Genomic DNA, 23,558 nt, shown 5'->3' with positions numbered 1-23,558 from the left:
GTGGCATATGTGTTAGAGCCCTTGTGGTTAAGGAGCTAGGTTCACTGCTTTAGTAGACTTTCCACTGTCATGTCCATAGCTGTTGGCATTTTTAGCCAAATTGTACTGATAATCAAAGTAAGGAAGACAGTAAGAGCTATAAAGTAGGGAGGCTGCATTCCAAACCCATGCCTGATTGTCTTCAAAGCCCACACATTTTCCATTCAGAATCCATTTACAAGAACAAAATTTCCATATATTGCAATTTGTAAGAAAGAAACAGTAACAATTTTTCTTTAGACTGATTGGAGAAAAACTGAGTCACTCCAGAGTGTGGGAGGCTAGTCCATAGACAACAAGTTCCAAAGGAAAGATTTCAAGTTCTCTCTCTTTCTTAAACTCTCAACATTAGTTAGGATCCTGTAGCAGGAATTCTCACATGAAAATGTTCCTTGCCAAGGTCCTCATTTTATTTCCTATTCCAGGAGACATTTTAGAGGTGTCTTGACAGCAGACAGTGACACTTTTATCCTTCAGCAAAGGAACTGAGCTATCACACACCACTGTCATCAAGGCACAGGGCTGGCTACAAGTTACTCAAGTGACAATCAGAGAGAGGACAGAAGGCCCAATAACACCAATTCTCTCCTTTACTGCCTAATCGGAGGGTGAGGGTTCCTTGAACTGCATTTATAAACTGAAGGAGAATAGCTTCATCACACAACGCTCCTCAGAATGTTTTGAAGGTGACAGACTGCATTAGTCACCTAACGGTGTTGGGCTGCTGCTGGAATGCATCATAAATGTCACACTGATAATACTATCCTGAAACAGCAGGACATCAACTAAAACACTGAAGTAAATGACCCAGTTTTTGCCATATCAAATTCAATGGGTTTCAGCTAAATGAATTTTCTCGAATGTTTTTGTTTCAACAAAGAAACATAGTTGTATATATAAAATGCACATCACCCATTTTTCGTTTAGAGAAACCTTGTAAAATAATAACTTTCTACAACTGTTAAGTTAGCAGTTTACCATAGTTTTGACAAAACAGTCAAAACTTGAGTTAACTTTTCTTTTCATCAACTGACATTTATTTACTTTAGTTTATATGTATTTTCTGGGATAATACTGACAGTCTTCTGTCAAACTTCTCTGTAATGGTCAAAGCAGTGCAGAAGTTGAGTCCACTGACAAAATAAAAACAGAGGGTGCAGGGAGATAGCATAATGGTTATGCAAAGACTCTCATGCCTGAGGCTTCAAAGTCCCAGGTTCAATCTCCTATACTCCCATTAGCCAGAGCTGAGCAGTGCTCTGGAAAACAAAAGAAAACAAACTTGAGAGAGAGAGAGAGAGAGAGAGAGAGAGATGGAGAGAGAGAAAACAGAAACAGAAACAAATGCACAAAACAAGCCTGCTAGAGTGAAGCTATAGTGTTGACTAGAAGCCATGGAGTAAGGGAGCAAGCATTATGGACTCCATCTTGCTTTCCACATTGGCTTTTCCTAATACTACAGAAAGCTAAAATTAGAAGCTTGTCATGTAGAGCACAGGGAAAAGATGCCATCTGCCTGTTATACAAACTTCAAGGACAAAAGTACTGCTTAATGAGTCTATCTTTAAGGTTCATAGACCACTAGGCTCCTGTGACTCTTATGACAGGATCCTTCGCAGTGGAAACAAACCATCTTACAAAAACAGCCTCATGACAGGACCCCTTTCAGTAAGACACATGGTAGTGGAAAAACAACCTCAGGACAAACAGCTCTGTGACAAAACCCCACAACACAATCAACAGTTATCTGACTGGCCTTCTCCCTCCATTCTCTGACACACTTCTTTTTATAAGCCCCGAAACCTAAGCTAGCAGCACAGTCATTCTTTGAGGCATAGCTCTATCATCTTTGCAGGTCTGGCTTCACAGGATTAGATCAGCTTTTATTGCACAAACTCTTGTTTCTTGATTAACTGGCCTTCTGAATGGTAAGCAACCACCTTTGTTTCGGTAACAGTGATCCTATTAAAAACTGTGTGGTCTTTCCAGTAACTTCAGGTGTCTGGTAGTTATGCCAAACTGATCCAGAGACGTTGGAATAGTTTGTTATATTCTGGAACAAGACTTTTCCTTGCAAGACGGAAGGAAAAAGTCACACTACAGATTTCAATTTCTATAATTATCCATTAATATACTATCTCTTACTTCCTAGATTATGTCACTTTCAAAACAGAGGTAAGTTCAAAGGCTGAAATGAAAAAAATTATTTTAATCCCTTCACTCTGTGGCAAAAAGGAAAAAAATGTACTTGAGCCTGTAAGATAGCTCACCTAAGAGGGTGTGCGTTGCGCAACCATGGATACAACCCAGGTTAAACTTATCCCCCTTTGCATTGTGGGGAGCTTTTGTGTGGCGCTGTCTTTCCTTACGCCAGTCCTTGTGCTTTGTGCCAAGTGCGCTTAGCCCGCTGCACTACTGCCCGACTCCCAGTTCCGTCTTTCCTTTCTCCCTCCCATTGCATATGTCTGTCACTCTCTTTCTATATGAAAAAGTTAGCCTGGAGTCATGAAGTTCTGGCAGTGACAAAAGAAAAAAAGTATTTAAGCAAGAATGTGTTTAAAAGTGATGAATTCCTGGTTATCTCTCAGTCTAAAATGGGACAGAGCTTCTCATTATATTTTATCATCCAAGTGGTTTTTTTTCTTTTAATTGAAGTAGACGTCACTTTTCCATTTCATTTTCCTCTGTGGAGGTAATCAATTTGGTATCTAAGTCATGAGTATTTCATTTTTCAGTTAACTTTCTCAAAACTATAAAACTGAGGGAAGAGCTGGGTGGTGGCACACTGGGTTAAATGCACATAACACTAAGTGCAAGGACCCGCCCAAGGATCCGGATTTGAGCCCCACCCCCCACCTCTGGCTCCCCACCTGCAGGAGGGGTTTGCTTCACAAGCTGTGAAGCAGGTCTGCAGGTGTCTCTCTTTCTCTTTCCCTCTCTATCTCCCCCTCCTCTCTCTGTCCTATGCAATACAATTGGAAAAAATGGCCACCAGGAGCAGTGGATTCATAGTGCCGACACTGGGAGCCCCAGCTATAACCCTGAAGGCAAAAAAAAAAAAAAAAAAAAAAAAAACTGAGGGAAGAGAAAATGCCAAATACTTGAAGAAAAAAACAAAAACTGTGGCTATCATATTAAAGACCAAGATCTTAGAAAAGGAAATGCAATCAGCATCAGCTGTGAAGATGTTAAAGCAACTTTTTCAAATCGAATAGCATTTGCAGCTGTCAGGAGGCCCTTTGTTTTCCACACTAATTGCCATGCATATCAAACCAATTTAATTCAAAGAGCTCAGGGAACAGCTGTAACAATGAAGACTTATTAAATCAGAGGAGTTTTAAAGAATGTGTCTTTCTCGATGTGCACATAAATAAATGTAAATAAGAACATGCACTAGAAAGCTAATAGCTATAAAGCACGCTCAATTTACTTATACTATATTTTTAAAAAGCTTACAGTATTTTCACTCTCTGGTTTCGGGTGTTCGAGCTTTTACTTATTATTGATAAACTCTGCTCCCTTCATCGAAATGACAAACTAGTTTCCTGGACTGACAAAGACTTAGTCCAAGGCATATTTGTACCTTCAATGGGTAAAATATATTCTCTATATCTATCTATCTGTCTATATATTTATTTTATATTTATATGTATATGAAAAACCATGAGGTATATGGTTAGCAATACACAGAGTTATAGAATTCAACTTTCTGGAAAATTAAAGAATTACTGTGCTACTGTGAGTAGTGAAGTTTTTTTTAAATTTCTACATTCCACAAAGAGAATTTAAGACCACATCAGGCTGCATTATTTTGTAATCTTGCCACAGAATGGATATATCTATTGAATTATAACTGCAAGAAGTCATCTATTAAAATTCCAAATGGCTCCAAACCACTAGTATTGATGAGTTGTCAACCACAGGAGTAAATCATCACAGGTATCCGGGCCAGTAATGCCTGGAGACACCTTCAGACATGGCTGCTACTCACTCATCAGTCATGTGAGAAACCCAGAGTGGCAACCGTCTAGACAGTATCTTTCCAGTCACATATCTTGGAGGGAGAATGATAAATTATTGTTTTTCAGTCACTAGGTATTAGAGGAACGGATCAGTGGAATCTGAGTTTAAAGCACGCATTGGTCTGCAAGATTTGGGAGAAAAATAAAGATGAAGAACAGAACACAGACAATGTGCACAGTTGCCGCAGGATACACTGCTAGAACAAACCTATATGTGATACACATCCCATTACATTTTCTCGGGGAAAAGATGAAATGATGATGAAATACTTTTCATAATGCAATCAACTAGTGGAATCATGGGCTTGAAATAGGTTCTGAAGACCTTTCAGATACCAAAATGTGACTTCAGAAGTCAGGGTGTTGCTTGGAAGCGGGTTAGAAATACAATCTGGCGAGGAGTCGGGCGGTAGCACAGAGAGTTATGCGCACGTGGCGCAAACGTGGCACAAAGCGCAAGGACCAGCGTAAGGATCCCAGTTCCAGCCCCCAGCTCCCCACCTGCAGGGGAGTCGCTTCACAAGTGGTGAAGCAGGTCTGCAGGTGTCTGTCTTTCTCTCCCCCTCTCTGTCTTCCCCTCCTCTCTCCATTTCTCTCTGTCCTATCCAACAATGACATCAATAACAAGAATAATAACTACAACAATAAAACAAGGGCAACAAAAGGGAATAAGTAAATAAATATATAAAGAAATACAATCTGGCACACAGTGATGAAGTATTGCTGAGTATCTCTGGCCCCAAAGAGTGCTGTTTACCTAGGTTTGAGTATCTGTGATCATATTCTTGCTATTATTAATCAAAAGGGTTTACTCTCTGAAATCCAAACAGACAGGTGCTGCATACTACGGCATCTAGTGAAGCTACTTAGATTTCAGTGACATTTCTTCAGCACAGCTTGACACAGGAGGAGTCAGAACATAAGACACATCTGGAAACTTCCTTACTTATACTCTCTGAACCTATCTCTATTTGTAACCTCCAGGTGGAAAAACTGTTACTCACTTTTTACTTTCTGGGAGTTACCTTAAACTCTGAGACATTACAGAAATTTTGGGCAGTCTGAGAGTTCCTAACATTAATTCACTGTTGTCCCAGTATTGCTCAGTCAGTCACTCACACGGCCTTTGATTCCAGTCAGAAGCAGAGAGAAAGCAGAATCTGAGGAAATTCACATGAATATTTTCTAATGTTCGATTAGCATTTGATTTGGGTAAGTGATGCAAGTCAAAGAGTTTCTAGTAACATTCACTAAGAACATGCTGAAATGAGAGAACACTGTGACTAGTTTGTATTCTGAAAATCTTATCTAGGTCATTGTCAAGAATTAACTCCAACTATGACACCATCTCCCCAGACAATAACCTGGGTCCATATAAGCTATCAGGCTCTGGCAAAAATTAGTAAAGTCACGGGCCTCTTGGAATATACCTAAAATAGACCAACCAGCTTCTTCCAGTATTCTGCAATATTCTTGCCTTTGGGTTCATGGTTAGTCAACAATTTGTTCTGCTTTATATCTTAATGCTTTTTCAACCACCATGTTCCAGATGATATCATGACACCAACCTGACTTCCCTGGGCAGATAACCACACTATGCGTCAGGGGGCCCTGCTTCCCCAGATCCTAGCCCCACAAGAGAAAGAAAGAGACAGGCTGGGAGTATGGATTGACCTGTCAACACCCATGTTCAGCAGGGAAGCAATTACAGAAGCCAGACCTTCCACCTTTTGCACCCCATAATGACCCTGGGTCCATGTTCCCAGAGGGTTAAAGAATAGGAAAGCTATCAGGGTAGGGGATTGGATATGGAGCTCTGGGGGTGGGAATTGTGTGGACATGTACCCCTCTTGTCCTATAGTCTTGTTAATATTTCCATTTTCTAAATTAAATTTTTTAAAAAAGAGAACTCCTGCAGGAAAGGAATTTACAAACAAAATATTCTATAGTCTCAATTTGGAGAAGTTAGTAATATGTCACTTGTCTCTGGGTGTTTTTCTCAAGGATAATTTTCTGAATAATATATACTACCAGTAACTTAAACCCTCAAAATGTAAAAAAATCATTATTTATAATAATTTCAAGATTATTAAACCATCATAGAATTTAGGGTTTTTTTTTTTTTTTGCTCCCAAACTAACAAACTTCAGTTACAAAGACTTTCTTACCATGATACCTGTATGAAGCATTATGTAATGTACAGTTTGAGTGACATCAGCTGCATGAATCAAATTGTGGTATGGATTTTTGTGCTTACTGTAGCCAACTTCTAAAGCTTCTGCAAAGGCAATTAAACAAGGAACAGGTATCTGTGGAAAGAAATCATTGTGATTGTTTTGATCAAAAGTGAAGCACTGAATCACTTGAGTGCATCGATACGTGGAACAGCGCACAGACCTTGTGACTTTTTGTAAAGTTAAATATGGACTGTTTTGAAAATGCAAAACAAAACTGTATTGTCTTGTTAGCCTTCAATTCAGAGAATGCATTGCAGAACCACATGTCTAGCTAAAGCAGGTTATGAAATAGTGTTCTTACATGTACTTTCTGGGTTAGATAAAAAGGCAAGTTCTTAAAATGGTATTTTTTTTTCCAATTATACTTGGTGAAGCATGATTTTCATCTTTAAGATACATGTCTTTCCATTACATTCTAGGTCTAACAATTCCATGATTTCATAGATAATTAAATTACAAACTGCAGGTAGTTCAGAAGTCAGGGTCAATTCAGTTATATTAGATAACTTTTAAATTAAAATTTTTATTAACTTAAGATAATCTGCCAAAGCACCATTCCATGTTTTAATAATATCAATATAGTTTCTAATTACCTCATGAATGATCTGGTTATAGTTCAGAAAGCTACTGGTAAATTGTTGAAATGATACTATAATTATCTCATGATAAACAAGTACACATATGAATATGCCAGTGAGTTACTGAGTGACTGTATCATGCAGTAGAATCATGCCCCTAGTATGCTGGCTTGCCAACTAGAAATATTACACAATCAACTGACTAATGATCTGATGTTTTAAATTTTCATCTCTTCCAGATAACATCCTCAGAGCATTTCACATTTACTCTGAGTTTCTAACCTTGAAACGGTTGATAAGATCGTATCTGGTAAACAGCTCATAAATCATAAACTTCAGACTATGTTCACCACTTGCTTCATTTAAGGCAAATACATTAAAGGACCATTTGTCAACCTCCTGTAGGAAAAAAAATACATATTTTAAATGGCAACGTTGTAAAATTCTGTCTATGAAAAAATTTATGTAAAATTCAGTTTATGAAAAAATCAGGCATGTACTGTCCATAATTTCAAATTTCACTTCATCGTATCAAACTATATTTTTACTGCCCTCTTATATGATGGGATCAGCTGGTATCTAAAAGGTCACAAAAGTAGGGCCATGATGCTTAGCAGAGTTCCTATATTTTCCTCTTAGTATAAAAGTTATATAGTTAAGTGCTATAAACTTGATAGCACTGTAATACTGCCTTAATTCTTAACCTCTCTCTCTGAAGCCCCAAATCATTTTGATAGAATGGGCTCATTTTAAGATAAAATTGGAAGCTCTATGCTGAGATCAGTCATGGAATAGAGGAAAGTTGACTCAATGTCTCTTTCCCAACCAACTACTTGCTTCAGTGCTTGAAGTTTAACCAGAACATTTCAGTTGACTCAAAACTTTGATATTTTATTCTTCCTTTTAATATGCAACTCTAGTGAGGAAGAGGATATCTACGTATTGCCCATTCTAAGCTTGGCTGATTCATCTGAATGTTCCTCCAGGGACATGTAAGATAAAGCAAGTGGGCCTTTTGAATGGGGAGGAAGGCTAAGCAATTCCCTGGGAGAGGTACCAGACCTACAGGTATACACTTACTCTGGAGAACTACCCCATAACACTGGCAAAGAGAACAGTGAGTAGGCATACCAAATAATTACAGCTATCTCAAGATTTTGCTTAAGGTAAAAACTTGCAGGGGGATCCACAAAACAGACTTGTACCAATCTTACATACCAGGGGGGTTTTAATGTAAAGTCTGAGTTCCAATATTAAACACATCACTGAAGTTACAGAGTCTAAAGAAATGCAACAGTTATTCGATTGAGTATCAGAAACTTATCAGAGTAACACACACACACACACACACACACACACACACACACACACTAGTATCAAAAAATAAATAGGTGACCTTAACGCTGTATTTGACTTTGAACATGAGAAAACACTTATTAGAACATTATACTTATTGTTATGAAGATCAGCTTGTGTGTGCAGTTAACAAGCTGAAACCAAACTGAAAATCTGATAGAAAAGTATTATAGTAACTTTTAAAAATACTTCTTAAAACACATAATCAATTTCAAAATGGTATTTTAATTACTTGTATGACTTTGTTAAATTTCTCGCATTGGGCCCTAGCTTGATCCCCAAATACTTTATCTACTTGCAAATTTAAAATCTCTAAAAGTTATGTTAGAAAACATTTTACCATCAGTAAGGCTTAAAGGAGGCCAACACATGTTTTATCAGATTCCAAAGCTAACATAAAATTCGTGCGGGCTGTTACAAGACTGCTATTTACAGTTCAAGCTGAGGGTTTCCCACTGAGTAAAAGGTTAACTCCCCAGTTCTCAGGAAATTTTTTTTCAACACTACTGATTTACATTTATAAACTAATGCAGGCACTGGCTGCTGTATTTTTCTTACACTGTAAGCAAACAAAACAAAGAATTTCTTAAGAGACAGAATTATTTAACTAAAATGTTATTCATTTAGTGGTATTCCTTGCCTGAACCTGTTCACTAGTATTTTTTCTTTATTTAAGTAGGGCATTTACATTTTCCCATACCAAAATACTGTTGTTGATTACTAAGCAAAGGTTCTTAAAACACATTAAAAAAAATAAGTAATTTTCTTGTCCATAGTTGAGGAAATAATAAAGAACACCAACTCCCCTAAGCAGTAAGTAATGATTAATAGCCACTAACGGGACATTTCAGCTACATACTTGTCTCTACTATAGTTTAGAAAAGTAAATATAAAAGCAGAACCCAGGAAAATAGATTATACTTTAAAATTAATAGGATTAAAGTCTAATATGCAGTAGAGAAAAATAAAGGGGATGCTTAAAAAAATCTGAAAGTCATGGAAAGCAATATAAATTCAAACTAGAGAGAAACTTTAATAAATCAGAGGGGGAAAAGTGACATTCTATTCCCAGTATTTAAATTTTTGGTTAATACAGAAATTACTAAAATTATCTAAACCAAAAAATTTTAAAGTTAAAGTTAAATTCGCTAACAATACTTTTATTTTATTGTTATTTTATGGGGTGTTAATGGTCTACAGGATAGTCTTTTTTATAATTTTGAGGACTCTTCATCCTGTTATTTATTTATTTATTTATATATTTAATATCTTTATTGGATAGAGACAGCCAGAAATCGAGAGGGGAGGCTGAGAGGGAGAGAGACAGACACCTGCAGCCCTGCTTCACTGCTCATGAAGCTTTCCCCCTGCAGGTGGGGAATGGGGGCTGGAACCCGGATCTTTGTGTGCTATAATCTGAGCGCTCAACCAAGTGTGTCACCACCAGCCACCAGTATAGCATTTAACCTATAGACACAGTCTCTTATCTCCTGCACCCCCAAAGTTAAATGAAGCAAGAAGTGAGGACAGTAGAATGATGAGCAGACAAGATAACTATGCAGAGATAACATTTCCGGGGCATCTGCACATGCGCACAAACACAGTGGCGACAAGCCAAAAGTTCACCACTCAGAGTTTCAAGGCTTGATTATTTCTAATACCAATAATCTGCATAGACCTTGGATCTAAATCTTGACCCAAAGCCAGACATCAGAGAAATAATTCGTTGTTGTTGTTTTCTTTAGTAATACTACCTTATTTATTACAGTTTATCAGTCCTACAATTTGAAACAATTTTTGTTTTGCATAAGTTTTATTTTTCAGGTACGTTTGACAAAGACATGTTTTTTCATAATTGATTCAAGTCTTTCATAATATACACGTGACAAGAGATGTATATCTGACAAGTTCTGGTGCCATTTCAAAACTGAATTCAAGATCCACTGAAAAGGGACAACAAAGAAAAGAGAAGCGCATGCACATGTGCGCATATACACTTATACATTGACAGTGTAAAGTAATCCTCATTCAATCTGTAGGGAGTCATCGTTTGGACTTGTCGCGTTTTGTAGATGGCCAAGAGATTTTCTGCATCCCAAGATTTACAATGCAGCAGAGGTTTTGCCTCATTTTATCCTAGCTGTCTTAAGAAGATTTTTTTTTAAATGACTATTTAAAGAACTAAAATAATTGAAATGATTTCACCTTCAATGTTACTATGACAGCTTCTGGATATGCCAAGCCAACCATATGATACGACTTTCTGTACATCCTAGAAAAGAAAAATAAGTGTACATGTAACACTCATCTACTTTGAGTTTTCAACTATAGCTAAAATATAAGACAAAATAATTACCTTTGACTGGTTCACTTTTTGTCATTGATTCCAGGCTCCCTTTGTAGCATTAATATTAACAATGATGGTCACCATTTTATTAAGCATATATAGTATCAAAGCTATTAATGTTATTCTGTTTATTTGCAACGCCCACATAAAGTCAATGTGACTGTGCAAAAATGGTTTCCTTTATCCTCATTTTAATACTTACTAAAAGGCCTGGTGTCCAGTGACGTCTCTGACTTTCAGTATGCTACAATACTGATGACAGCTGATATTTCATTTTCATGTGCCATTTCTTTCCCATTCAGAATCTGTGATTAACATATTTCCTTATATATTCTTATAAATTGAAAGTATAGAATAAAGTATGTAGTGCTAATCAGAATCCACATAATTTTTAGTGAAAAAAGAATATTGGAAAATCCATATAAAAAGTGCTTAAAGTAGTTCAAAGTACCATTTGACATTATTTAAGATTATACATAAAGAACAATACTGTCAACAAGATTATTTCACTAATAAAGGTATTTGGATTTTTCTATCAGAGAGACCAAAATGATATGATCAAAATATAAGAAAACTTGGGAGTCGGGCGGTAGTGCAGTGGGTTAAGTGCAAGTGGCATGAAGCAAGGACCAGCGTAAGGATCCCTGGTTCGAGCCTCCGGCTACCCACGTGCACAGATGGTGAAGCAGGACTCCAGGTGTCTGTCTTTCTCTCCTCCTCTCTGTCTTCCCCTCCTCTCTCCACTTCTCTCTGTCATATCTAACAATGACGACATCAATAACAACAACAATAATATCTACAATAATTAAAAATAAACAAGGGCAGGGATTCGGGTGGTAGCGCAGTAGGTTAAGTGCAGGTGGCACAAAGCGCAAGGACCAGTATAAGGACCCCGGTTGGAGTCCCCCGGACTCTCCACCTGCAGGGGAGTCACTTCACAAGTGGTGAAGCAGGTCTACAGGTGTCTATCTTACTCTCCGACTCTCTGTCTTCCCCTCCTCTCTCCATTTCTCTCTGTCCTATCCAACAATGACGACATCAATAATAACAATAATAACTACAACAATAAAACAACAAGGGCAACAAAAGGGAATAAATAAATAAATAAATATATATTTTTTAATAAATATTTTTAAAAAATCACTCTCCATGTTTAAAAAAAAAAGCAAGGGCAACAAAAGGGAAAATAAATAAATAAATAAATAAATAAAATTTTTTTAAAAACTTAAGAAAATTTCCCATTAATTTATGTTAGGATGGGATCAACATAATACCAGAATATATATAATATATGTTGTATAATATATAATATATATAATCAGAATCTGTCCAGGGATAAAAGATACATGGTTCTACACGAAGTCCTGGAAAGAAAACAAAGCTGATTATTAAATATGTTCCTTAATTTTTATTTTATTTGTTCATAAAAGTGAAATCCTAAACTATATTACTGTAATTTCTTCCCCACCCCTTCAAATGCTTGAACAAAACCAAAATTTAATCTTTAGTAATTTATACTGTAGGCCAATATACTAAATATTCTTGGGGAGTCAAAGAAATAGGTCCATCACAGAGTGACTCTCATGCCTGAGGCACAGGAGGGCTCAAATCTAATCCTCAGACAACCATAACTAGAGCTCAACAGTGCTCTAGGCAAAAAAGGGAGGAAGCACTAGAAAATGAAGGCATAGCCATTTGACAAATATTTATGTAATAAGTAGGAGAAAGAGGAAGAGAAAGAGAAGGAGGAAAAGGAGATGTGGTGGAAGAAAAAGAGGAAGAAAAAGAAGAGTAAGGGGAAAAAAAAAGAAGAGAAAGAAGCAGATTCTGCCTGTCTCATTGTGGACTGGAAAGGCTCAACCTTTGGAAGGAGTGTGCATGAGGACGCCAGCACAAGACATGGGGGTTCCCGCACAGATATACTTCATACACAGTGGAGTGGCGCTGTGATAGCTCTCTTTATCACCGTATCTCCCTCTCTTGTCTTTCTCTCTCTAAAAAGAAAACAAGGTCTGCCTAGGGCAGAGGAGTCACGCAGACCTGGAGCACCAGATGTGATATCCCTGATCACACACACACACACAAAATCATAACAAAAACACACTGGAAAGTAATCATCGTTTTTATTCAATGTGACTTACGTTAAAAACCCCTAAGACAGGTTACTCACTCTCTGTATAAAGCTGTAACTTTTTTGTGTTTTAATTTTATATTAATTAATTTGCTTACTGCATAGAGAGAGAAATTGAGAAGGGGAGAGGGAGATAGAGAGACAGAGAGACACCTGCAGCCCTGCTTCATCACTTGTGAAGCTTTTCCCCTGCAGGTGGAGACCCGGGGCTTGAACCTGGGTCCCTGAACACTGTAATGTGAGCGTTTAACCAGGTGTGCCACCACTTGGCCATGTAAAGCTAACATTTTTAATATAATAAAAACCAAATATTTCATCATTTTCTTTCTTAATTTTGAGTTCTTGGAAACTTAAAATGTCATTCTGTGTATCGCTATAGATTCCTGACAATACCTATTCTGTTTTACACTTTATTTTAATATTCCCATTCTGTGCTTTTATTAAATTACTTTTAAGTTTTACATGCTGGTGATTAGTTACTAGATGAAATTATACTTCTCCCTTTTTTAAATATTTTACTTATTCATTCTTGAGAAGTGATAGGAGAGAGAGAAAGAACCAGACATCACTCTGGCACATGTGCTGCTGGGGATTGAACTTGGGACCTCATGATTGAGTGTCCAATGCATTATCCACTGCACCTTCCCCCAGACCACAAATCACATTTCTCTATCTTCATTGGCAAATTTAAAATTAGCTTATAATAAGAATATGTTAATTACTCTATTGAGATCAGTATAACTATTCTAATCTTGCAGGGCAAGGAAACCACAAACCACACTATAAAAGGCCCAGAAAATAATGACAGCCAATAATAATATTCAGTTTTCCTTTCTGAGGAAAAAGTAGTCTTTTCAAGATGAATTTTCTAATCATATAACTAATAAATAAATACATAAATAAATAAATGGAGCTCCAAGGGTAATGGAAGTTTGATTTAAAAAAATTCAGTACATAGAAATTATTCAGAATTGAAATTAAAGATGAAAAATTAGAGGCTGGGAATAAAGCATAATGGTTATATAAAACATTTCTTCTTTTATAACACAGGCACTAAAGGTCCCAGGTTCAGTTGTCTATGCCACCATAAGTCTGAGCTAAAAAGTTTACTGGAAAAATTAATTAAAATATTAAAACAAGGATCAGGTGGTGACACAATTGGTAGAGCTCCTGCATATATATCACACCTGTAGTCAACATCCTCCTCAATGGGGAGCAGCTGGAAGCATTCATTCCCACTTGGATCAGATTTTAGACAGGGCTGCCTGACATCACCACTACGATTCGACAGAGTGTCTGAAGTTCTTGCCATAGCAATTAGGCAGGAGAAAGGAATTAAATGGGTATAGACTGGATGGGGAAAGAAGTCCAAATGTCACTATTTGTAGACGATGTGGTAGCACACACAGAAAAACCTAGAGAATCCAGCAGGAAGCTCCTGGAAATTATCAAGCACTGAATAAGGTGTCAGGTTACAAAATTTAATATAGAAAAGCTGGTGGCATTCCTCTATGCAAACACTAAGTCAGAAGAAGAAAGCCAGAAATTGGTTCCTTTCACTCTGGCAGCAAAAACAATAAAATATTTAGGAATAAACCTAACAAAAGAAATGATAGACTTGTATATTGATCTTATGAGTCATTATTCAAGGAAAGAGAAAAAAGATACAAAGAAATGGAAAGATATCCTATGTTTTTGGACTGTCAGAACTAATATAATCAAAATGACTGTCTTACCAAGAGCAATATACAGATTTAATGCATACCCCATCAAGGTCTCACAATTGTTTAAAGAGTCTAACAAAAGCTACTCAAGTTCATCTGGATTCAGAGAATACCTAGAGTTGCCAGAGCAGTCTTGAGAAAAAAAAAAGACTGGAGGCTTCACATTCCAAGGGCCATTCCAATCAAAACTGCCTGGTACCGGAATAAAAACAGACATACTGTAGAGGGGATAGAATTGAGAACCCAGAAATAAGCCCCCATACCTATGGGCATCTAACTTTTGACAATAGGCTCCCAAATATTAAATATTTTATATTTATATATAAAATGTTAATATTTAAAAAGTCACCTCAATATATGTTGCTATTCAGATTGAGTTGAAACATCCAGAAGAATGAAACTGAACCACTACATATCACCACACACAAAAGTAAACTCCAAATGGATCAAGGACTTGGATGTTAGATCAGAAGCCACCAAATAGAAGGAAATATTGGAAGAACTCTTTTCATCTAAGTTTTATAGGTATCTTCAATGACTCAAGTCCAATTGCAATGAAAAACAAAGAGGGGCCAGGTGGTGGCACACCTGGTTAAGTGCACACATTACAGTGCACAAGGACCCAGGTTCAAGCCCCAGGTCCCCACCTGCAGGGGGAAAGCTTTGCGAGTGGTGAAACAGGGCTGCAGGTGTCTCTCTCTATCTCTCCCTTCCTCTCCACTTCTAGCTGTCTGCATCCAATATATAAAGAAAGATAATTTAAAAAAGAAAAAAACAAAGATAAACTAATGGGACTACATCAAACTGAAAACCTTCTTCGAGGCAAAAGGAACCACCATCCAAACAAAGAGATTCCTTACAGAATGGGAAATATTCACACATCATACATAAGATAAAATGTTAGTAAACAGAATATTTATATATAGACCTCTACAAACTTTGCAACAACAACAAAAAAAATCAAGCAACTCCATTCAAAGTGGAGAGAGAATACAAACAATATTCACCAAAGAAGAGAACCAAAAGGCCAAAGACATGAAAAAATTTTCTAAGTCAGAGAGATTGTCAGAGTGATGCAAATCAAGATAACAGTGAAATACCACTTCACTCCTATGAGCATGTCACACATCAGAAAGGACAGAAACAGCAAATGTTGGAAACATTTTGGGCTAAAGGAACACTTTTGCTCTCCTGGTGAGAATGTGAACTGGCCCAACCCCTACAGAAAACAGTATGCAGAACTCTCAGAAAGCTAGAAATTCCAAAATTTGTTTTTTAATTGTATTTTCAGAAAAATATGAACTTGTATTTCTAAATTTTAACCTTACATGCTTTTTTCATTAATAGATGAAAAAAATACAAATTTTAAAACAAACAAATGTACAAAAAAAAAAAACTGCCAGAAATGATAGTGAAATTATGCAGGCACCAAGCACAAGCCGTTACCTGTGGTAATAATATTAATAGTAATAATAGTAATAGTAAAAATCATCACATGCCCATATTACTTGCTTATGCTTGCTAATATACCTAATTTAAGTATATTTTCATATTTCTATAGATTGCTGAATAAAAACTCTTACATAGCTTATGTAAAAATGTATTGCCAAATATATCTAAAAAACTTTTAGTCTTTCATTGAATAGAAAATTACTTATGTCCACAGTTCTCCAAGTTCTGCAATATAGCATTAAACAAAAAGCACAAAATACATATTCCTTCAATAAATTAAACGTAATACCTTTACTTGGAATTTTCTCACTATCTTAATGAAAACTATACAGATATTTTTAATTTCATGTCATTGAAAATCAATAATTGTCACTCACCTAAGTCATTTATAATCATTGGAATATAATTACAAATGTATTTTATCCAGCCCTATATATCCTGGTTTCAGACTGACCCTTCATGACAGAATTGGGATAAATTTGTGTATTAAAGAATGAGGGTGGTTATCATTCTACCAAACCAGTAAATGTTATTATTACAACCCTTTTATCAAAACCAACTAATTATGGTCACAAAATACTCAATGTAATCTGAGTAATCACTGAGTGGTTATTTAAGGGAATACAGTAAAATCAAAAGCCTTGGAAATTTTATGTGCAGTAGTCTTTAAGTTGTTTCAAGTGCATCTTGCAAAGTGCTGTATTTACATTTTCAGAGCCTCAAGGATAGTTCCCATTTTACCTTTAGCAGAATCAGAAGTCCATAATGTTCATGAGAGGTAATAACTAGAACTGTCAGGATATGATAAAGATGTGGTGTTCCTTAAGTTTAACTCTCAGTGACAAAATGCCTGTACTACTCCTCAGTTTTATTAAGTTAAAAATGTTAACAATGTTTTTATACGTATTTTAATGTAATTCAAGTTGTGTAATAATCTAAGGAATTACTAATAGTTTTCAACACTGTCAGATGTAAAATGCTTACTTTGGGCTTTCTTTTCTTTTGGCAATATACTGTATATCATGTTTCTTAGAAAGTAAATATCTGTTCTCAAGTGCTAAAGCAAAGTAAAAATGGGTAATATTAACTTATGTCTCACATTGGAAAATTTGATGATTTGGAACTGTATTTCAAGGGGACATGAAATGTCCTTTGTTTCAGTGACAAAAATGGTAAACCTTATCTTTCAAAGGGAATTAGTAAGCTTTCCTCCAGAAACTGGAACATGGATAGTCTTTTGTGGGGGAGGGGAGTTCATGCTTGATTTGGTTATATAACAAAAAACTTAATTTTATCAAGTGATACTTTTGATTTTGCTAAAATTCATTGTATAATATATGAAAGTATCATAACCTTTATAAAACAGTTTTTTCTTGAAAGTTCACTTGACTAGAATCAACATTTGAAAGTGTTTACTTTTGAGCTTGATGTAAATTTGCAATAAGTAAAAATAAATTCAGAAGAAGATTTTTTTTTTTGTCATAGGTAGGTTGTCAGTAAAGTTCTATATTCAATCTAGGTAAAAATTGCTATCTCAATTTCCCTCAATAAGTAAACTAGAAATTCCACAACTTTGACAGACTAAGAGTATGTGTTGTCTTTCAAATTTTATTGTCTTGAAATAGCAGCAATTTCACTTACCTTTCCACAAAAATTCCAGCTTGGACTGCATGCACAATGCTCCGAAACTTTGGCTTATCCTCAGATTTCTTTTTCATCATCCCCATTTTCCTCGTGAAGGTAGAAGCCAACCAGTCCCGGACCTCCGCTGGCACTGAATCTGACTGAATGTCATTGAGCTCATCGTCAGTATCCAGCAGTCTTCTACAAAAATACACACAAATTAAACTTTCAAAAAAAAAAGAAAGAAAAGAAAAGCAGAAGTAATACTAATAACAAAACATGCATTGCAAGATTATGTAAAATACAGCAAATTGTTCTCCATCCTTTCATATGAACTATTTTAAGAAAGAGGAAAATCATCAGCTTAACATTTGGAAGATTTTGATCACCTTCTGAAATGAAAGAAGTAGTACATTTGAAAACCTGCAGTTTCCTGGACATTTAAATGTAATAAATATCACCAGTCTGGAGGGATGAACTGTTGCAATTACTAAATACAATATACTATAATGTTACTCTAATACTAAGCGAAGCTAGGGTAAGACAGGGAAGAGTGTTCAAAAACAGATGTTTTATAATAAAGGAAATGAGTGAAAAGGTAAAAAGGGGGATTTAGCCTATGCCCTTTGCTAAGTATTTAACAATTGTTTATAGATAGTAGTTACACACTATTTGATGAAGCGTTTACAAGTCACTCATTTATACTATTTAGCTTATTGGTACCTCTAAATTTTGAGATATAAGCACTTGAGTACTCTAAAAGATATTCTGAAATCATTTTTTTAAGTTTATAATCTTTATTTATTGGATCGGGACAGCCAGAAGTTGAGACGGAAGGGCAACATAGAGAGACACCTGCAGCCTTGCTTCACTGCTCATGAAGCTGCCCCCTCTCTCTTCACCTGCAGGTGGGGACCAGGGGCTTGAGCCTGGGTCCTTGCACATGGTAATGTGTGTGCTTTACCAGGTACACTACCACCCAGCCCCCAAGCTATCCTAAAATCAACATCAAAGCTTATAGATTAAAAAAATTAATTTATTTGAGGGTAAAGGAACCATTGTAAGTAAAACAGAAACATGGTCAGTTAAAAAGCAAAAGCTGCATTGAAGGTGGAAATCTTTGGGGTTTGCAACTGCTGGTTGAGGTAACCAGCTAAGTATAAGGAAGTGAACAGGAACTGCAACTACTGCATTGCTGCTTACCAATATAAACTTTAGGTAGGTAATACTGACTTGGCTGCCAGTAATAATAGCTGCCTTTGGAAAGGGGACTCAGGAAACATCCTCATTTTAAGACTGGTCTGCTCCAGTGATCTAGAACTTCCTAAACGTCTGAACTGATGAGGAAGTGTGAAAGATTCCCCACAAAAATACAAAAACAGATTCAAAAAGCAACTGAACTTTGCTTCATGCAAGCAAGAGCACAGGCCAACTTTGCCTGTCACTTGACTGTTACGTCTATGTCACTGCATCAAATGAATAACTTGGTTCTGTTTTAGGCACACTTGAGATTTGACCTTTGGAAGCTGCTCATTTTGGTAGATCTCTTTTCATAGAGCCAAGACCCAAGGATTAGGACCAATGAAGACAGGCAGCCAGAGGACACTATGTTCTAAAGTCTCTAGAACAATTCACATAGGTGCTTGAGAGGCCAGGACCTGGGGAAGGAGAGCCACACAAGACATATATGGCTCAAAAGATAATATGCAGAAAAAAAAAAGAAAACCTGCTATTCCTTTAATGACCTCTTTTATGTGATGCTGTTTCTTTTAAGATAATGAGACAGCAATTACTTTTCATGGTATTAAACAAGAATGCATTTAAAAATATACCTTATAAATATATACAACTAGAGCTATAAAATTACATATACATAAAACAATAAAAATATACATGCTTAAAGTTACTAAAAATTAATACTTACCCTATATCATTTTTAGATTTTTTTTTTACCCTAGGTTCACTTAGTTTGTGTCTATTCTTAAAACGATTACGTGGTAATATAAACCAAAAAAACCTTCTTCCCATTTAAAGTTAGATTTCTTAGTCAGCACAGCAAGATCTTATACTACATGGTGTGAAAATTTTGGAGTCTTAAAGCATATTATTCCATTGATATTATTTCTTATGTAGTGATTAAATAAAAGTACAGGGAAGGGCAGGTGGAATGGGAAGGGGAATCATTGTGGTGTAATTCTGTGATGTCACTGTACTTCAAGAATTCTACTGCTGTCTTGCTTTATCAGCTAATCTAAGCAGTATGACAGATATAGCAATTTGTACTATATACAGATATAGTAATTTGACAATTACTCCTTTGAAAATCCAATGTTGATGACTTTAAGATAATATGTCCTACACTCACAAATTTTTCAAGATAGGTCATCAAATATTAAAAAAAATCACTATGGGCATAAGAGTCCACATAGAGTTGTGATAAGTCTGACAATCATTGCTTAAGATGCATAATGCCATTTATTGATAAATAATGTTATTTCAGGGATAAAGAACAATATACACTAGTTAATATATTAGGGAGCATGTTTCAAGAGAAAAGCAAGGCATATGCTATTGTATTAGCTAAAAAAGCAAATTCTAAAAAAAAAAAAAAGTAGATCTGTGGTGGTTAAATATATATATGGTGGGTTTCATTGAATTAGTTGAGGGCTTAAGTGAAAAGATGAAGATGCACCCCGAGACAGCAATTTTGTCTGTACACTCAACATTGCATCATTGATTCCTGCCAGAATTTCCAGCATTTATCAGTATGTCTTATAAATTTGCAACTTGCCAGAAAGTGTATATATATATATATATATATATATATATATATATATATGCAAATATATATATACACATATACATACATATATGTTTGTATGCATGTATACATATTTATATAGTTATAAAATAGTATTTCCACTTCTAGTCCCCACAGTCATGAATCAATATATTTGAAAGTACATTTATCTATACTACATGTATATTGTCTCTACCATCTACATCTCTATCTAACCATGTGAAGAGAAACAATAAGATAGTATTTCCATCACCCATAACACCTGTGACAATTTTGTATATGGGTTCTAAGTGAGATAGCAATAAAGTTTCAGCTCTTACTACTCATTTGATAGAGCATATCAAGTCTAATTCTAATTTTGAATACAATATAAATACATTTACAATGAACTAAAATGCTTTTTGGAGGTCTGAATTGCAAATGTATTTTTATTATATTTGAAACAAGAATCAGACTCTATATGGTGCTATCATTACTGAATGCTCATTTCTCTTTATGGTAAAAATACTCTATCATTCAGATATTCTTGTTTATGAATCCTATATTTACAACTATATTAATAGAAGACATATATATTATGCATATATATGTGTATATATATATATATATATATGATAGATAGATATTACTATTACTTATCCAGGAGTTCTACTATAAAAGAACAAATTAGTTGCTTTCATGTTTGGGTAGCTGTGGACAAAATTATAAACACTCATATACAGGTTTTATCCAACTAGTTTGAGGAAAACTAACAGTAACAAAGTATGTTGGTGAGAGTTTGTTTTCTTTAAATAAACTTTCAGACTTTATCTCAAAGTTGCTCTGGTGGTGGGAACTGTATGAAATTGTGCCCCTGTTAGCTTACAATCTTATTAAGGATTATTAAGTAACTAATACAATTTTTTAAAGGAGAGAGAAAAAAGATTTTGTAAGAGTTGTGCAAGCAGATTGCTAAATCTTAAAAAGTAGACCTAACTTTGTTTTCTAACATCCAACGGCTTAACCCTCTTCATTCTGTGCTCACGCCACAAGAACTCGCCTACACACCAACTGAGCGGAGACAGGTTGGCTTCTGTGTTAAAGATTATACTGTAAACCATTTACAACCCAATAAATTTTTTTTAAAAATTAAGACTGCATTTAAGAAATAAAAAAAAAATGGAATCGTTTGGTATGTTTTCCTTGAGAGTTCTTAAAATGTATTATACTGGGAAGAAGTGATAAGTGTGTAAGTGCAAATATTATCAATCTTGACCTCTGACAAAAGGCTTCTCCTGATGTTAAATACAACCAACTTCCAGTCCCAGTGGAATCAGGAAAGCAGAAAACGGGGGCCCCTAGATGTCGACTTGTACTGATGAGGAGCCAGTGAGCTGTGAAAACACCCTTTATCCAATCAGTGCTCAAATGATCCTTGGGAGCTATTTATATTTATATTCTGAATTTTCTCTTGAAATCAGATGAAAAACACTCCCGAGGGACTTATATTTTGAACTAGAAAATTTGCGGGGGTAGGGAATAAAGAAAGAGGTGACCATGGAAGGAAAGGTCATGGGATTTTGACTCTTACAATTATATCAGTGAAAACATTTCTGTCCACAAAGAACTCTTGGAAAATGGTTCCACCCGTGCATCCACGTGATTTTTTTCCACGCGATTGGTGCTCATGTCCTATACCTACTAAGCAGTGACATTCAAGCACTGTATTCAGTGGGGAAAATAGTGGCTCAAGATTGAAATTACTTTCCTACTTCATTGTCCTTCTTTTTAAATTCTTTCATTTTCCCTTTTATAGATCCCTGTTTTTTCATTTGATAGGACAGAAATTGCGAAGGAAGGAAGAAATAGATAACAAGAAAGAGAGACACCTCCAGCGCAGCTTCACCATTCATGAAGCTTCCCTTTTGCAGATAATAAATAATCAGGGACTTGAACCTGGTTCTTATGAAGGGTAATATGTACACTCAACCAGGTATGCCAATCCCCAGCCCCATTCAAGTTTCTTATAAAGGACACATTTCTATAATTTCTTGCCCAAATGTGCTGGCCCCAGGGTGGGAGCACATTTCTCTCAAAGAGCATATAAATAACGGTTTTATATCTATCTTTCAAGTGAACAAATTGTTAAATATGTCCTCCCTCCAATATGTAAATCACTTTATTAAAATTATGACATGCTGGAGATGAATAGTGAGACTCCAGTGTGTGTGTAGAAGTACTGGGTCAACTGACTATGACCACCCCTTTACAAACGTATCTTGGAAAACAGTTAAGCCCATGTACCTGGATGCTTATTTCTAGGAAATTTGTGCCTATGTTATACTTACCAAGCATTAAAATGTAAGTACTTGCTGGACTTTGGAGGAATAGACAAGTTAGAACTTTTATTTCATATACAGTACATTTCACCAAGAGCTAACTGTGGAATTCAGGCTTTCACTATATTAGGAGGCAGACCCCATGACCCCTCAGTACTATCTCCATTAACCTGTTCAGCCTTGAATGCATTTGCTTTCAGGGCATTCATTGGAGATAGGAAGGCACCACACCAACAATGTCCTGGGTCAGTGGTAAAGAAGAGCCCAAGCACAAGATCCAATAACTAGTTTAGGGGCTCGTGGCCAGGGAATTCTGAAATTCTGGTGCTCAAGAGTTTGATAGGACAGAGACATACAAACATACATACATACATACATACATACATACATACATATGATAGGGCCTGAGTATGTGAAAGAAGGGACATGGACTGTAGGTTCTCCTTGTTACTGGAGCCCCTGTGCACAGAGAGCAAACCTACACCAAAAGATGGTCATCATTGAGCAGCCTGAAGTTGTGGAGGCCGGTGTCTAAGGAGCGGTTCTCTGAGCCATGAACCAAGTGAGGTATCAGACTCCTATGTATTCAACATCATCCCTAAGCCTGCTAGGAAGTGTGAAGAATTAAAAAAAAATGATCATTTTTTTAATAAGAATACTCTTCTATATGTTTCCATCATAAGCAAGTTCATTAGTGTGTGTTTTTTAATTAATACTTTCCTGTGCTCTGAATTGCCTATACCCTCTGCCTTCCAAATTAGTTTACAGAATTGGAAAAAAACGTCTTGCTATAGCTCTGTGGCCATTATATGACAGGGCCCTCTTAGTCTTAGATCTGCTGTTTTGATAAATGATAATGATTTTAAGAAAAACCACAACAGTTGATATTTCTGTTCCTCAAATAGACTTATAACGAAGATACATTACAATA

General features: G+C 36.0%; 1 protein-coding gene across 3 annotated transcripts in view; it reads right to left on the bottom strand.

Annotated features, from left to right (window-relative positions):
* PDE1A (phosphodiesterase 1A) overlaps positions 1-23,558 on the bottom strand; it is a 320,443-nt gene that overhangs the window by 63,367 nt on the left and 233,518 nt on the right. For all 3 annotated transcript variants that reach the window (XM_060177615.1, XM_060177617.1, XM_060177616.1), the window contains 4 exons: positions 17,528-17,710; positions 10,438-10,504; positions 7,159-7,275; positions 6,230-6,370 (listed from right to left, as the gene is read on the bottom strand). In XM_060177615.1, the coding sequence (XP_060033598.1) occupies positions 6,230-6,370; positions 7,159-7,275; positions 10,438-10,504; positions 17,528-17,710 (508 nt within the window). The remainder of the gene's footprint in view (positions 1-6,229; positions 6,371-7,158; positions 7,276-10,437; positions 10,505-17,527; positions 17,711-23,558) is intronic.

This window comes from Erinaceus europaeus, chromosome 18 (genome assembly GCF_950295315.1).
Source record: "Erinaceus europaeus chromosome 18, mEriEur2.1, whole genome shotgun sequence".
Taxonomy (NCBI): Eukaryota; Metazoa; Chordata; class Mammalia; order Eulipotyphla; family Erinaceidae; genus Erinaceus; species Erinaceus europaeus.
This window is presented reverse-complemented; position numbering and strand designations above follow the sequence as displayed.